At 48.3% G+C, this 13,426-nt stretch overlaps 1 protein-coding gene across 8 annotated transcripts in view; it reads left to right on the top strand.

Moving 5' to 3' along the window:
• Positions 1–13,426, top strand: part of tacc1 (transforming, acidic coiled-coil containing protein 1) — a 218,478-nt gene that overhangs the window by 89,343 nt on the left and 115,709 nt on the right. For 5 of the 8 annotated variants that reach the window (XM_059966243.1, XM_059966208.1, XM_059966228.1 and 2 more), the window contains one exon: positions 2,041–2,144. The exons of 1 other annotated variant lie outside the window; for it this stretch is intronic. Coding sequence is in view for 4 of the 7 variants with exons in the window: in XM_059966208.1 (XP_059822191.1) it covers positions 2,041–2,144 (104 nt within the window). In the remaining 3 variants the exon portion in view is untranslated. Of the gene's footprint in view, positions 1–617; positions 980–2,040; positions 2,145–13,426 lie in introns of those variants that run through there. 2 more of the 8 variants (XM_059966224.1, XM_059966216.1) reach the window with 2 other exon arrangements.

Raw genomic sequence — 13,426 nt, 5'->3', positions numbered from 1 at the left:
AGTGATGACAGACTTGATGGGCTGAACGGCCTATCGTGTAACAATTCCATGGTGTTGCTGAGCCTCTGGCTGATGGAAGCCGAGGTCAGTCTCCAGGGAACGGGGAGCCCCGACCTCTGCACCAGGCCTCGGTCCATGCACCGCAGGGATGCCAGTGAGCTGGGCGACGTCCGTCTACTGTTTAATTTTGGGGGAAAAACACTAATTCAATTTCTGGAGTATTTTTATCGCTGTTTGGCAGCCAGCCTGTTATACACAGAGGCGGTAAGACAGTTTGAAGAGGACAGTAATTAGCCAACTAAATATATAGATGACCTGTGCCTGATATTTCCAAAATAAAAAAAAACTGTCAAAATTTAAACACAGACAGTCCGAATGTATTATATGATTTATACAGAATATTAATGCCAAGGCAAGGAGATCTGGACAGTGTCTTTCTCGGAATTCTGTTCCGATCTGAGCCGCAACCCTCGACAGGACCAGCCATCTTTCCGTGTGCAATGGGCGGTTTGATTGAGGGCAGGAGGGGTTGCCTCCGGGGAGAGCGGGGTGGTTGGGCGCCGGCAGCAGTGGGAGTGCAGTGAGGGCAGGAGGGGTGGCTGGGCACAGGCAGCAGTGGGAGGAGCCGGGCGCCGAGTGTCAGCAGCGGACCGCTGGAAGGAAGCAGGCTGCATGTTTCACGTTTAACCACATCCGCGGCTGAAGCAGCAACGCAGATTCGCTCAGTCGGACACCAAGCCTTGCTGCTGGCGTTCCCCCTCCATTTTGGGAGAAGCAGGCGGGCGGGCAGGCTGTCACCGATGGCGTTCAGTCCGTGGCAGATCCTGTCTCCCATCCAGTGGGCAAAGTGGACCTGGACAGCAATGCGGGGCGGTGCTGGGGAGGATGGGGAGGGCCAGGAGCAGGAACCCAGTGATGGGGTCGACGCAGAGCCCGCCGTGAGGAGGGGTAGCTTCAGGCAAGTTGCTGCACTGGAGATGTATGTGTATCTTTACAGTATAGGGGAGTGTGTGTGTGATGTCTATTTGGTCTGGTATGCATTGTGTGTGAGAGAATGGTCAGTGGTGTTGGTGTATGTGGGTCTGTGGTGTGTCATGTGTATGGGTGTGTGTATGTGGGGGAGTGTAGTGTGGTGTGGATGGGGTGTGTACGTACAATATTGTCTATTGTTTTGTATGGTCTGGGGTATATGGAGTGTGTGGGTTGACTAGTGTTTATTGTGTATGGCCTGGTTTTGTGTGTGTGTGTGTGTGTGTGTGTGTGTGTGTGTGTGTGTGTGTGTGTGTGAGAGAGAGAGAGAGAGAGAACATGTAGTGTGTATCTTATGTGAGGAGGTGTGTGTGTGAATATTGTGTGCATGAGTTTGTGTATATGTGAGTGTGTGAGTGTATATAATGCATGTTCACATGATGAATGTGCTCGTGTGCACACGGTGAGTGTGTCTAGTGATTGGGTGTGTATATGGTGAATGTTCGTGTGCATAATGAGTGCGTATTCGATGTGTGTGTTAATGGTGAATGTTTGTGCACAAGTGTGTATATAGTGTGTATGTACATGGTGCTTGTGTGTATAGTAATTGTGTGTGGGTATGGTGAATGTATATGCACAGTGAGTGTGTATAGTGCGTATGCACATGGTGAATGTGTCTATGCACAGTCTGTATATGGTGTGTGTGTATAAATGGTGCATGTGCACATGGTGAATATACTTGTATGCACATAGTGAGTGTGTGTATGGTAAATATATTCACGTGGGCACAGTGAATGTGTATATAATGCACGTGCACATGGTGAATGTATTTATGTGGGCACAACAAGTGTAAATGGTGTGTATGTGTGTGTGTACAGTGCGTGTGCATGTGGTGAATGAGCTCGTGTGCACACAGCCAATGTGTGTATGGTGTGTGGACATGGTATGTGTGCTGCATATACAGTCTGGGTAATGGCAGACACTGTTTAATCCGGGGTAGGGGGGAATGTGAATACACAGAGATTTACTGCAGAAAGCACACTTCCTCAATCCTTTCCCTCTTTCCCACAGTTCTGACTCTGACACCAATTTTGAGACGCCTGTTGCTGACACACCTGCCCCAGGACCCTTGGACCTCTCTGAAAGTGACCTGACCCTGAAACAGACTGACGCTGGTAAGTCCTTTCCGACCCCAGTGATGTGAATGGGTGGGGACTGCAGAATGTTGGTGATGTAATTTGACTTGTGCCAGGCTGCTGTCTTCCTGTATTTACCCGCCTAAGACACGGGCTGTGAACACAACACACCCAGTGTGAATCTGTGCCCAGTGAGGCCCGTCCCTCATCTGCACAGAGCAGAGCCAACTGCCTCAAGTTGCCTGCAGAGTCTCCTCGCTGTAGAGAATTTTTTTGTACTACAGAGAGGCCCTCCATGACGAGAATATCTGATCACTTGTATTTTGTTATAGCCTGCATTTCTTCAGATTCTTTCTGGAGTTCACCAAGCAGTCAATTGAATTTGTCAGCTCCTGATTATTAAGGGCCAGTGCAATGTATAATTATCTGTAAGAGGGAGGTATCTTCAAATTGATGCTGTGCATCTCATTTCTCGAGAGGAGCCATTCACTCTCCAGTAGATTATTCCGGAACACAGTTTTGGATGCTTTTCTTGTAAAGATTAATAATGAAAAATAATTGTTGGCTTTTGTATACTTCAAGCGACTGCTATTATGAGAACTTGTTTTGGATGCTTGGGTCATGTCGAAATATTTTGAAGTGACTAATTTCTTTGTGAGCTCCCACATGTTTGGAAAGAAACCAAACAGACATCAAGTGGGGGAAATGCTGCGTCTGGGTTCTGCTCAAGCTTTTAGTTTTGGTCTAGTTATTTGAGAGGGTGTGGTAGCTAAACCGAGGTTGGTGACCCCCCCCCCCCCCCCCAGCTTATTACAGTGTGCACTGCAAGTCTTGTCAGCCAACCTTCTACCTGGTCTTGCTTCCAAAGGCTGCTCCGGTCAGGGTGCGCCAAAAACCAGCCTGTATCTAAGACTCGGGACTTTAGCTGGGATTCCAAGCAAGGGGGTCTGCAAAACTTGCTGACTCTCACCGACATCCTGCCACCTGGATGTGCAAGACCACTGCCCAGAGAGAATGCAGCCTCCACCTGTTCCTCCCTGTGGGCTTGTATACAGGGTTAGGACATGAAGATGAGTCACCGAAGGTGGCCATTCTGCCCATTGTGGTAGTCAGGACAGAGACAGCTAGCCTAATCGCACCTTCCAGCAGTGACATAATGGGCCAAGTGGGCACCTCTTCTGTCGTACTGTAGGTTGTGAATATGGGAAAGGAGGGACACGTGTGGACAGGCTTTGGTGAGTTAGTTATTGCTACCAGTGAGAGAGGACAAACAAACAGCTATGTGCTGTTAAATGTGATGGGGGCTCTTGCCTCTCCCTCCCTTTCAGGGGCTGAGTTCCCGATCCACACCACCCTTCGGGTGAGAACTTTCCCCATCACCTTTCTTGTAGTCTTCCCAAATGAGTACTTTAAATCTCAACATCTGCTCGAGAAAAATCCGAGCAACGGACACAGAACGCTGGAGGAACTCAGCAGGCCGGACAGCATCTGTGGAAAAGAGTACAGTCGACGTTTCGGGCCGAGACCCTTTGGCAGGACCCTTGCTTGAGGAAATGAATGGGTTAAGCAGCATCTGCGGGAGAAGAGGGATTATCGGCATTCCAAGTCGAGACACCGCATCAGGGTTTAAATCTCAGCCTCTGCTTGTTGGTCCACTCCTGTGGTACATAGCAGTTCCCTGCTTCCTCCGTGCAGCCTCCTCATCACCTTGCAAACATCAATTATGTCTTCCACCTCTCTGTCAAAGAAGACGATCCCAGCGCATTCACTCTTCCTTCAATGGTTGGCACTGGGTGTCAAGACTTAAGTGTATGGAGCATCTCAGGTCAACAATGTGACTGGTTGATTGTTGCCACGAGTATGGAGATGCAATGCCAACGTCGATTTTGCAAGCCTCCCGAGACTGGTCATTTCAAACCATATGTACATTGAGGTAGTAGAAAGGGTAACAGAACGCAGAATTCCGTGTTAATTACGGAGAGAGTACACTGCAGGTAGACTTTAAGGTGTAAGGGCCACGACAAGGTAGATTATGAGATCAAGAGCGCATCTTTATTGTATAACAGTGGGGTAGAAGCTGTCTTTCCACCCCATGGTGTCTTATTTTCTTAATTTTACCTTCTGCCCAATGGAAAGGGCAAGAAGAGAGAATGATGTGGGAGGGGTCTTTCATCTTATGATGCTTCCTTTGCTGGGTGAGCCTAAGACCAGTGGACACAGCCTCAGAGTAGAGGTGCGTCCTTTTTTAACAGAGGTGATGAGAAACTTCTTTAGCCAGAGTGCAGTGAATCTGTGGAATTCGTTGCCACGGGCGGCTGTGGAGGCCAAGCCCTTGGGGGTATATTGAAGGCCGAGGCTGATGGATTCTTGATTGGTCAGGGCACGAAGGGATGTGGGGAGCAGGCAGGAGATTGAGGCTGAGAGGGAAAATGGATCGGCCATGATGAAATGTTGGAGCAGACTTGATAGGCCAAATGGCCTGATTCTGCTCCTATATCTTACAGTCTTATGTTGGCTGCTCTCCCGCCCTGCTGCACTTTGGTTTCAAGCAGCTCATGGTGGAAAAGATTAAGGAGGGAAGGAGGACTCTGCAGTTTGTAACCACAATAAAGCCTCTAAATATGAGACATTCCATGTAGATGAACGTCCGCTTCTCCTGAGACATCTGCCTCTGAGCACAGTCATTTCCACAATGGTTTCTTTTCTTCCTGTTTTGATGAACAGGGAGCAAACTGCTTTTGGTATTCTGCAGCTCCCCACTGTTCCAGATTGCAGATTGATCAGTATAATTAAAAGGGCTGAGCATCGTTCAGAAAATAAAACATCCGTTAGTAATTCAGAGCAGCAAGCAGTGTCATTTGTAACATGCTTGGGGAGGGGATCTGGTGACCAGGACAAGTAAGAAGTGGGGTACGCAGCTGAAGCAACTGTGTAGCGAGTAGAGCTTCTCATCTGTAGAGACCCAGATTTGATCTCGACCATGGGGGTTGTCTGTGCGGAGTTGGCACATTCTTTCTACTGCTGGCACATTTTCCCCGAGTCCACGTGCGTTCCCTCTGGGTGCTCCGGTTTCTTCCCACAGTCGAAAGACGCACGGTTAAGGCTAGTGAGTTGTGAGCATGCTCAGTTGGCGCTAGAAACATGGCCACACTTGCTGCCCAACACAATTCTTGCGGATTTGATTCAGTGCAAATGGTGCATTTCACTGTATGTTTTCCCTGGGTGCTCCAGTTTCCTCCCTCATCCCAAAGGTTAGTTGATGGGCGTCATGAAAATTGGCGGTTGACAGAAATGTGAATGAGGGAGAGAAGATTACTGAGAAATAAGGTGGAGGTTGATAGGATTAATCTGAGAGCTGTCAGAGATGTGATGGACCAAATGGTCTTCATTGATGTGAAATGGAAGAATATTTTGTGTGCAATGCTCCCAGCTAAGACAGGGACTCTGGCTGCCTTTAGATTGGAATATAGAGTGACAGATCAGTACCGGAAGCATTTAATTATTGAAGCTAAAGTGTGTGTACGTAAAGCATTAAACTTTTTGGAATGGTCAGGAGATTGTGAGTTCCTTCTTCCTCCCCCCACCCCTCCTTGCATGCTGGACAGTGGAGGTAGGGAGTGGTGGGGGGGGGGGGTGACTGTCCCAGGACAGGCAAGTGGAGGTGGATTCTTCCCCTTTGAGCTGGCTGCCACTGTGGCTCTGACGTCACTAATAATTTGAGGGGCTGTTATGCATTTACATGGAAGAAAGGGTCCAATTTAAATTCAAAACACAAGCCGCCCAAGTTACAAAAAGAGAGGACAGATTTGAAATTCACATGCTCTGGAGTGGGTGTCCTTGAAGCCTTGGTAACGAGCTGCTGGAGGATTTTTGTTTGATCTTCGAATGCCCTTTCCCTGAAGGGAAATTTCTAATTCGAAATATCCCCACAGATGGCCTTGGCATCAGGTTTTGTCACGTGATGACTAAGCAAGCAGTAAGCATGGAGAGTAATTCCATTTGGCCCACTGAGTCCATGCTGGCTCCCAGAGTAATTCTTTCAATCCCATTCCCCAAGACGAAAAGTCACAACCAGAAAGACTGACTGTCCATTTCCCTCGAGAGATGCCCTTTTACCTGTGGAGTTTCTTCAGTAATAAGCAATCTGCTGGAGGAATTCTGTGGGCGGAGCAGCATCTATGGGGTTGGGAAGGCACTGAGGCTGATTCGAGTCAAAACCCTGCATTAGCACAATGAGCCCACTGACAAGCTCCTGGACACCGTCTCAGATCGTGTCACATCTGGCGGTTAGCCTCTAACCTGATAGTGCCTCAATCTCGCACCTCCTACTTCTCTCTATTGCAAAAAGTGATGGCAGATTACCGCCATCTTGAATTCCTCCCCCTCTCCCCCACCTTTTTTATTCTGGCTTCTGTGCCTTCCTTTCAAGTCCTGATGAAGGGTGCTGGCCTAAACATCAACTGTGTGTGTATTCCCTCTATAGATGCTGCCTGACCTGCTGAGATCTGTGTGTGTTGCAGCAGATTGCTCCAGGTTCCAGCCCCTTCAACCACTTGTAACTCCAAATCCTATTGCCCCTTTTATTTGGCACAGTGCCACGGCAGGGTAGCTCGAGGCATCGGAGTGCGGAGTTCTATTCCAGCCTCCTCTGTGAGGAGTTTCCGTACGTGGAATGCATGGGTTTCTTTCCACAGTCTGGGTAGGGTAATTGTTAGTTGTACCGTGATAAGGTCAGGCCTAAGTCAGGGTTGTTGGGGGTTGCCGGGATCAACGGGCCTACTCCACGCTGTATCTCCAGGTAAATTGGACCAAGAACCGGCTGGGCTACTACCTAGTTCAGTCAGCGTTCCGCATCGCAACGAGGTTTGTCTCCGAACCAGGTCGCAGAGGAAGCTGTCGTTTCCGTTCCAGCTCTTTGAAGGAACCTCACTTGTCCCTGCCTCCCTGCTCTGCACCTGTGGGCGTTTTTCCAGCAGTGCCACACGGTCAGACAGAGGAGCCGTCTTCCAGGTTACATGTCAGGCCAAGGTCCTGTCTCCTCTGTCAGGTGGGCGCGGGATGGTGATATTTTGAATGAGAGTGTCCCAGTCAGGAACCCAGCATGATAATAATCAATTTGATAACTTGTACATGTACCAAGTACTTTGTTTTGCATGCCATTCATTCAGATCATTCCAAACGTAACTGCAGTGAGGCATTACAAAAGGAAACACATGCAGAATGTGGTGCCACAGTTACAGTGGAAGCACTGTGCAGGTGGGCAGTTAAGCTGCAAGTGCCAGGCTGAGGTAGATTGACAGATCAAAACTGCGTCCTTATCATTGAAGCTGTCCTTGTGACCGCTGATAGGAGTTTGCAAGCTTTTTGTAAATTCTGCTCCGTGGAAGTGGTGGAGGGAGGAGAGAAGAAAGAACGATCGGTGTGGGAGGGCTCTTTGATGATATTGGCTGCTTTCCCAAGGCAGCTGGAAGCATAGACAGAGAGGATGGAAGGGAACTTTTCCCCATAGGTGCTGCCTGGCCCGCTGAGTTCCTCCAGCATTGTGTGTGTGTTGCTCGGTTTTCCAGCAGATTGATTGGTGAACGGAGGGGAGGCTGCTTTTTGTGATGTACTGAGCCCTGACCCCATCTCCCTGCAATTTCTCGTTGTCTCGGGCCAGAACCGTTGCCACACCAAGCTGTGGTGTGCCTGGACGGATGCGACCGGCACGTTTTGAGGGATGATGCAGCGTTTCCCTCACTGTGGCCTGCCACGAAGGAGTTAATCAGCCCCGTGGTGTAAACAAAGGTACTGTACAGGATGCAGCATTGTGTTGGGTTTCTGACATATTCCAGATGGGTGGGGAGACCGAGTGCTCAATGCAGCGATTCTCTTGCGGCGCAACTGGAAAACAGCGGATTTATAAACAGTTGATGCACAAGTGACCCTTGATAAACTGCTGGCCAAACAAAAGGCCTATTATGGTGTCAGCCCGGCCTTCTGAGTGGTCATGATGTTCATAAAGCATCTGATCTGGTAATTACATCTTTCCAGGGTTGGCAGAGATGTCATGCACCTATTTTTATCTCAGTGTGAAGAGTTCCTGTAAAATGATCCTTACAACATGACTCACATCCTGCTCCATGTAAACAAATAACCAATACTTTTCCTCAAAGATGATGCCACGTTTTGTGTTTAAAGAGAAAGAGGATACCCTTCCCCCTCAGTTTTAATTTTGAATTACAATCTCCTTATTCCTTTTCCATCTTAACAAGAACGGTGCATTATGCACACTCAGCGTTGTTTCTTGGGGCAGTAACCTTGCCATTGCCATTTCTTTTAGCATTTTGATTTTCTTTACGAGGCTGAGTTGCTAGCTTGGTGCTGAACCTAGCACAGATGGAGAGTGTGCAAGGAGCCGGCCAGATTTGAACTCGGGACCACTCGAAGTTCAGTGCTGTTGTATACTCAGCGGCCACGAGGTTCACCTGTACACCTGCTCATTAATGTAGGTATCTAATCAGCCGATCATGTGGCAGCAGTTCTGCGTGAAAGCATACAGACATGGTCATGAGGTTTAATTGTTCAGACCAAACATCAGAATGGGGAAGAGACGTGATCTGAGTGACTGACTGTGGAATGGTTGCTGGTGCAAGATGGGGGGTGGGGGGGGGGTTCGAATATCCCAGATAGTGCTGAACTCCTGAGATTTTCACACACAGGAAAATGGTGTGAGAAACGATGAAACAAATTCCAGTGAGCAGTAATTCTGTGGATAAAAAATGCCTTGCTTAATGAGAGAGCATAGGGGAGAATGGCAAGACTGGTTCAAGCTGAACAGGGAGGCAGCAGAGGCTGAAATAAGTACGTGTTTCAACACTGGTGTGCAGAAGAGCATCTTTGAACACTCAACTCTCGATCCTTGAAGTGGATAGGCTGCAGCAGCAGAAAACCAGGAATACACACTCAGCGGCCACTTTTTTTCAGGTGCAGGTGGTACCGAGGAGGGTGGCACTGAGATAACATGTTTGGAATGAGCTTAAGTGTTGGCTAAAGCTCAGATTTCTGGGCGGGGGGAGTGCTGTACTGACTGGAACATCCGTCCGTTAGATGGAATGTTAGATCAAGGTCCCCATTACTCTCTTCACCTTGAAGCAAAATATCCTTTGGATTTCCAGGACTAGCAGGGAGAGTTTATCCATGACCCTTGCTTATACTTAATATCTCTCAAGCGTAGAGCTATAGAGCACTGCAGCAGAGAAACAGGCCCTTCAGCCCATTTAGTCCATGCCCAACTGTTATTTACCTTAGTCTCATTGACCCATATCTGGATCATTACCCCTCCTATCCATGTACTTATCCAAATTTCTCTTAGATGCTGAAGTCGAGCTGAATGCACTCCACACTCTCACCGAGTGAAGAAGTTCACCTGGTCTGCACAAAGAGTGCAGCTTGCCTGGCCACTGTGGGGGCTTGCTTTGCACAAAGCCGTTGTTACATTGCCTCCATAACTTTATTAAACATTACTTGTGTGGAATGCTGTGGGGGAAAGGTGCCATAGGAGTGGGCGCCCGCATTCCCGAAGAATCCAGTTAGCTCTCTGGTGAAACCTTTGGAATTTCTTAAGAAGTTTTGTGGCTGCTGCGAAGTGCTGAGGCGTGTTCCGATGCCAGGGAATTTATGGCAGCCAGTTGTGTGGTAATTCTGACCCTTGTTCCAGTCTGCAATCTGGCATCCAACACAGAAACTTCTTCTTTGATTTTGGAAGAACAACTTTCACACCATAACTCGACTTTTATGGAAATTGCCAATGATGCCGTTGTGATGTTAAGAATGCCGTCTGATTCTGATCTTGCTGTAAGCAGAGGGCACTGCGGATGGGTCATTGTTACAGAAGTGTTCTTGGAGGTGCAGATAAAGATTAGCTGTAGTTGTCACGTGTGCGTCAAAGCATACAGTGATATGCGGCATTTGCATCAAAACAAGTCAGCGACGATTGCTCTGGGCACCCCCAACACAGGCACACCAGACAGCGGTGCTGTCACAGCACACGTTACACTGGAGAGTGATTCAGCTCAAAGTAAAATTATTATCAGAGTACATCTCTGTCACTACACAGTACCCTGAGAGTCATCTTCTTTGCAGGCATTCACAAAACTGCACACAAACAAGGTTGGACAGTCAACCAATGTGCACAAAAGGCAACAACTTGTCCTCCGGACGCATGAACTTGAGGTTCTCAGGCTCCTCCACTTTGCAGGAGTTCGCGGGGGTGGGGGGGGGGGGGGTTCACGTTGTATTTTTCCGAAAAGTTTTGAGCTCCTCCTTTTGCAACACGGGCAAGGTGCTGGAGCAACTCAGCTAGTCGAACAGCATCTGTGGAGGAGAATAACCCAGGTGATGTTTCAGACTGAGGTCCTTCCTCAGGACTGGCCTGAAGTGTCAACTATTCCCCTCCTTAGATACTGCCTGACCTGCTGAGTTCCTCCAGCATTGTGTGTGTGTGTGTGTGGTGCTCAAGGCTTCCAGCATTTGCAGAATCCCTCGTGCCTTTGAATCATTTCCCCTCTCTATCTGGAATTCTCCTCCCCCCTAACAGGGTCCAGAATAGAGTTTCTGGGCCTTTGCTCCATCATCAGACTTGACCCTTGATAGGACATCACATCGAAGTTTGGGGGGGGGGGGGGAGCGGTGGGATCTGAAGGAGTAAAAACTATGAAAGGAATTCACACTTCTGTTTTCACCATTCCATCGATCGCGAGTCCCTCTCGGCTGTTTAATAGCTGTGCGGGGTGAGAGGTATTGTCAGGGTTATTTATTGAAAATGTTATAGTCAATTACGCGACCCTCTGGGTCCATTTGCCTGTAATGAGCGGCACGGTGACAAATGAAATAGTGAGGCTGATTTATGGCTGATGCACGGGGTCTCTGAGCTGAGGATGCTGATATTATACAGTTGGACCACGGAGTGATAGAACATCCAAATGCTGAAAAGGTGAAAGGAAAATAAACACTCAGCAGGTCTGGTAGTCGCTGTGAAAATTTTTTTGCTCGGATTTTGCAGTTTGAGCGATTTTATTTGTTTTGTTTTGTTTTTGTTTTTACCTGTTGGGTGTTTGATATTTTCTTTGAACATGTTCCGTGCTGTTTCTTTGTTTCGTGGCTGTCTGTGGGAAGACGAATCTCAGGGTTGTAAACTGCATATGTACTTTGATAATAATGCACTTTCAGTCTTTGAGATCTTTCAACCAAACTAAAAAAGCAGGGAAAGAGGTCTTAGTTTCAGGTGGCAGAGGATAATTGAGTGAGGGATGGGACAAAGGGAATATCTCTGATAGGATGAGGCTGGGTGTTAGATTTTTAAAAATTTATTTATTTCCGGGATGTGGGCATCGCCAGCTAAGCCAGCATTTATTGCCCATCCCTAATTGCCCTTGAGAAGGTGGTGATGAGCTGCCTTCTTGAACCTCTGCAGTCCCTGAGGTGTAGGGACACCCACAGTGTTGATGGGAGGGAATTCCATGATTCTGACCCAGCGAAAGTGAAGGAATGGCACTATGTTTCCAAGTCAGGTTGGTGAGTGACTTGGAGGGGGATTTCCAAGTGGGGGTGTTCCCAGGTATCTGCTGTTCTCGTCCTTCCAGATGGTGGTGGTCGTGGGTCTGGAAGGTGCCGCCTTTCGATCTTTGTTGTGTTGTTGCAGTGCATCTTGTAGTTGATGGGGGGAGGACTTGTGTTGATTAGAGCCTCCACCACACTGATCCTTTCCTGGAACTCAGCTGACGCTGCCTCTGTGATGAGAACTAATTGTAAGTCTCAAATGAAGCAGCTTTAGTTTTAAGCGGGAGAGGGTATGGTAGGTAGGGATGGGGAAAAGGGGAGTATCTCTGATAAGGTGGGGTGGGGTGGTATCTGTACAGATTAGAGCCTCCACCACACTGATCCTTTCCTGGAACTCAGCTGCCTCTGTGAGAAGTTAGTGATGAGAACTAATTGTAAGTCTCAAACGTGCCTGTGAGGCAGGTTTACCTGTTGAGGGGGCTGAGGGTTGGATCACAGTGAGGAAGGAAGAGTCAGGGCAGGACTGTGCTGGTGGTGACGAACATGTAATACACCCCAGTGAGGGAGCAGGATCCCAAATTGATTTCTTTTTAATTGTCCTTGTCTTCACAGCTAATCCTCTCGTTCATCTCATTTATTTCATTATTACCTGCATAACCTGAGCTCATGAACTATTAATTTGCACACTGGCTTTAAACATTAAGGATAAAGATTTCTTGTTGGTTACAATCTGATCAGGCAGTGTTTTGTTTGTGTGTGTGTGTGTGTGTGTGTGTGTGTGTGTCCCTGTCAGTATTATGATGCCTGATGCCTCCACACGCTTCCCTACTGTGTCCTAGTGGCACGGGTAGGCTAAACGTAGAGAGAGCCCAGGTCCTACATTAGTGGCTCATTCAAGTGGAAGATTTGTGGTGGCATCTTGCTTCTGCCAGCTCCCTATTTACATTTTTTTCCAATGTCAGAAGCGGTGGATGTGGTTTGATTTCAACATGTAAGAGAAACTTGGCCAAATTCTTGGGTGGGAGGGATATAGTGCAGGTGCAGATCGATGGGACTAGGCAGAGTGCTTGTTTTGCATGGACTAGGTGGGTTGAAGGGTGCATTTCTGTGCTGTACTGTCCCCAGTCCCCAGTGTAGTACCAACATTTACATAGCACCCACCACCATATTAGTATTCCAGTAAATGTTTTTGAAGGACGGTCGCTGTAGGAAACTCAGTAGTCATGTGTGCACAGCAAGATCCCACAAACAGCATTGACTGGAGCAACTGTTCCGGTGACGTCAATTGGCAGAGGTTTCGGAAGACGGGGAGCATTTGCCTCCCGGTGGGACTAATCTCTTTTCCTCTGTCTGGGCCCCGGAATGGCATTTTATCTGAGCCAGTTTTCCCTGTCCCGCAGTTAGAGGGAGTACAGGCATCAAAACCCCCACCTCGCAAGAGTGGAGCACAGCTTGAACAGAGCCAGCTTCTGCAGTGAGCTGCGAGCCCAGATACTGCAGTCTCTTGGAAGCTCTTAACTGAGCCTCCTGTGGTTCCAATCATCGCTTTAGCAAGCTGTAAATTATTCATGGCTCTCATGGCTGCAGGTAGCTCCCTCCCTAATTCGCTACTCCGCAGCTCTGCCAGTGAGGCTGAGTGGTTCTGTCAGGGCAGGCTGTGAATGTGAGGTGATGTGACCTGTTATTATTAGCTCTGGCCAGCGGTGAGGTAGAGCTGAAGCATCAGTCACCCTGGAAGGAGGGCTTGCTAAATAAAGCTCTTGAAACGCAGCAACTGCAAT

This window comes from Hypanus sabinus, chromosome 1 (genome assembly GCF_030144855.1).
Source record: "Hypanus sabinus isolate sHypSab1 chromosome 1, sHypSab1.hap1, whole genome shotgun sequence".
NCBI lineage: Eukaryota > Metazoa > Chordata > Chondrichthyes > Myliobatiformes > Dasyatidae > Hypanus > Hypanus sabinus.
The sequence above is the reverse complement of the archived record's forward strand: the minus strand, read 5'-3'. Positions and strand labels throughout refer to the sequence as shown.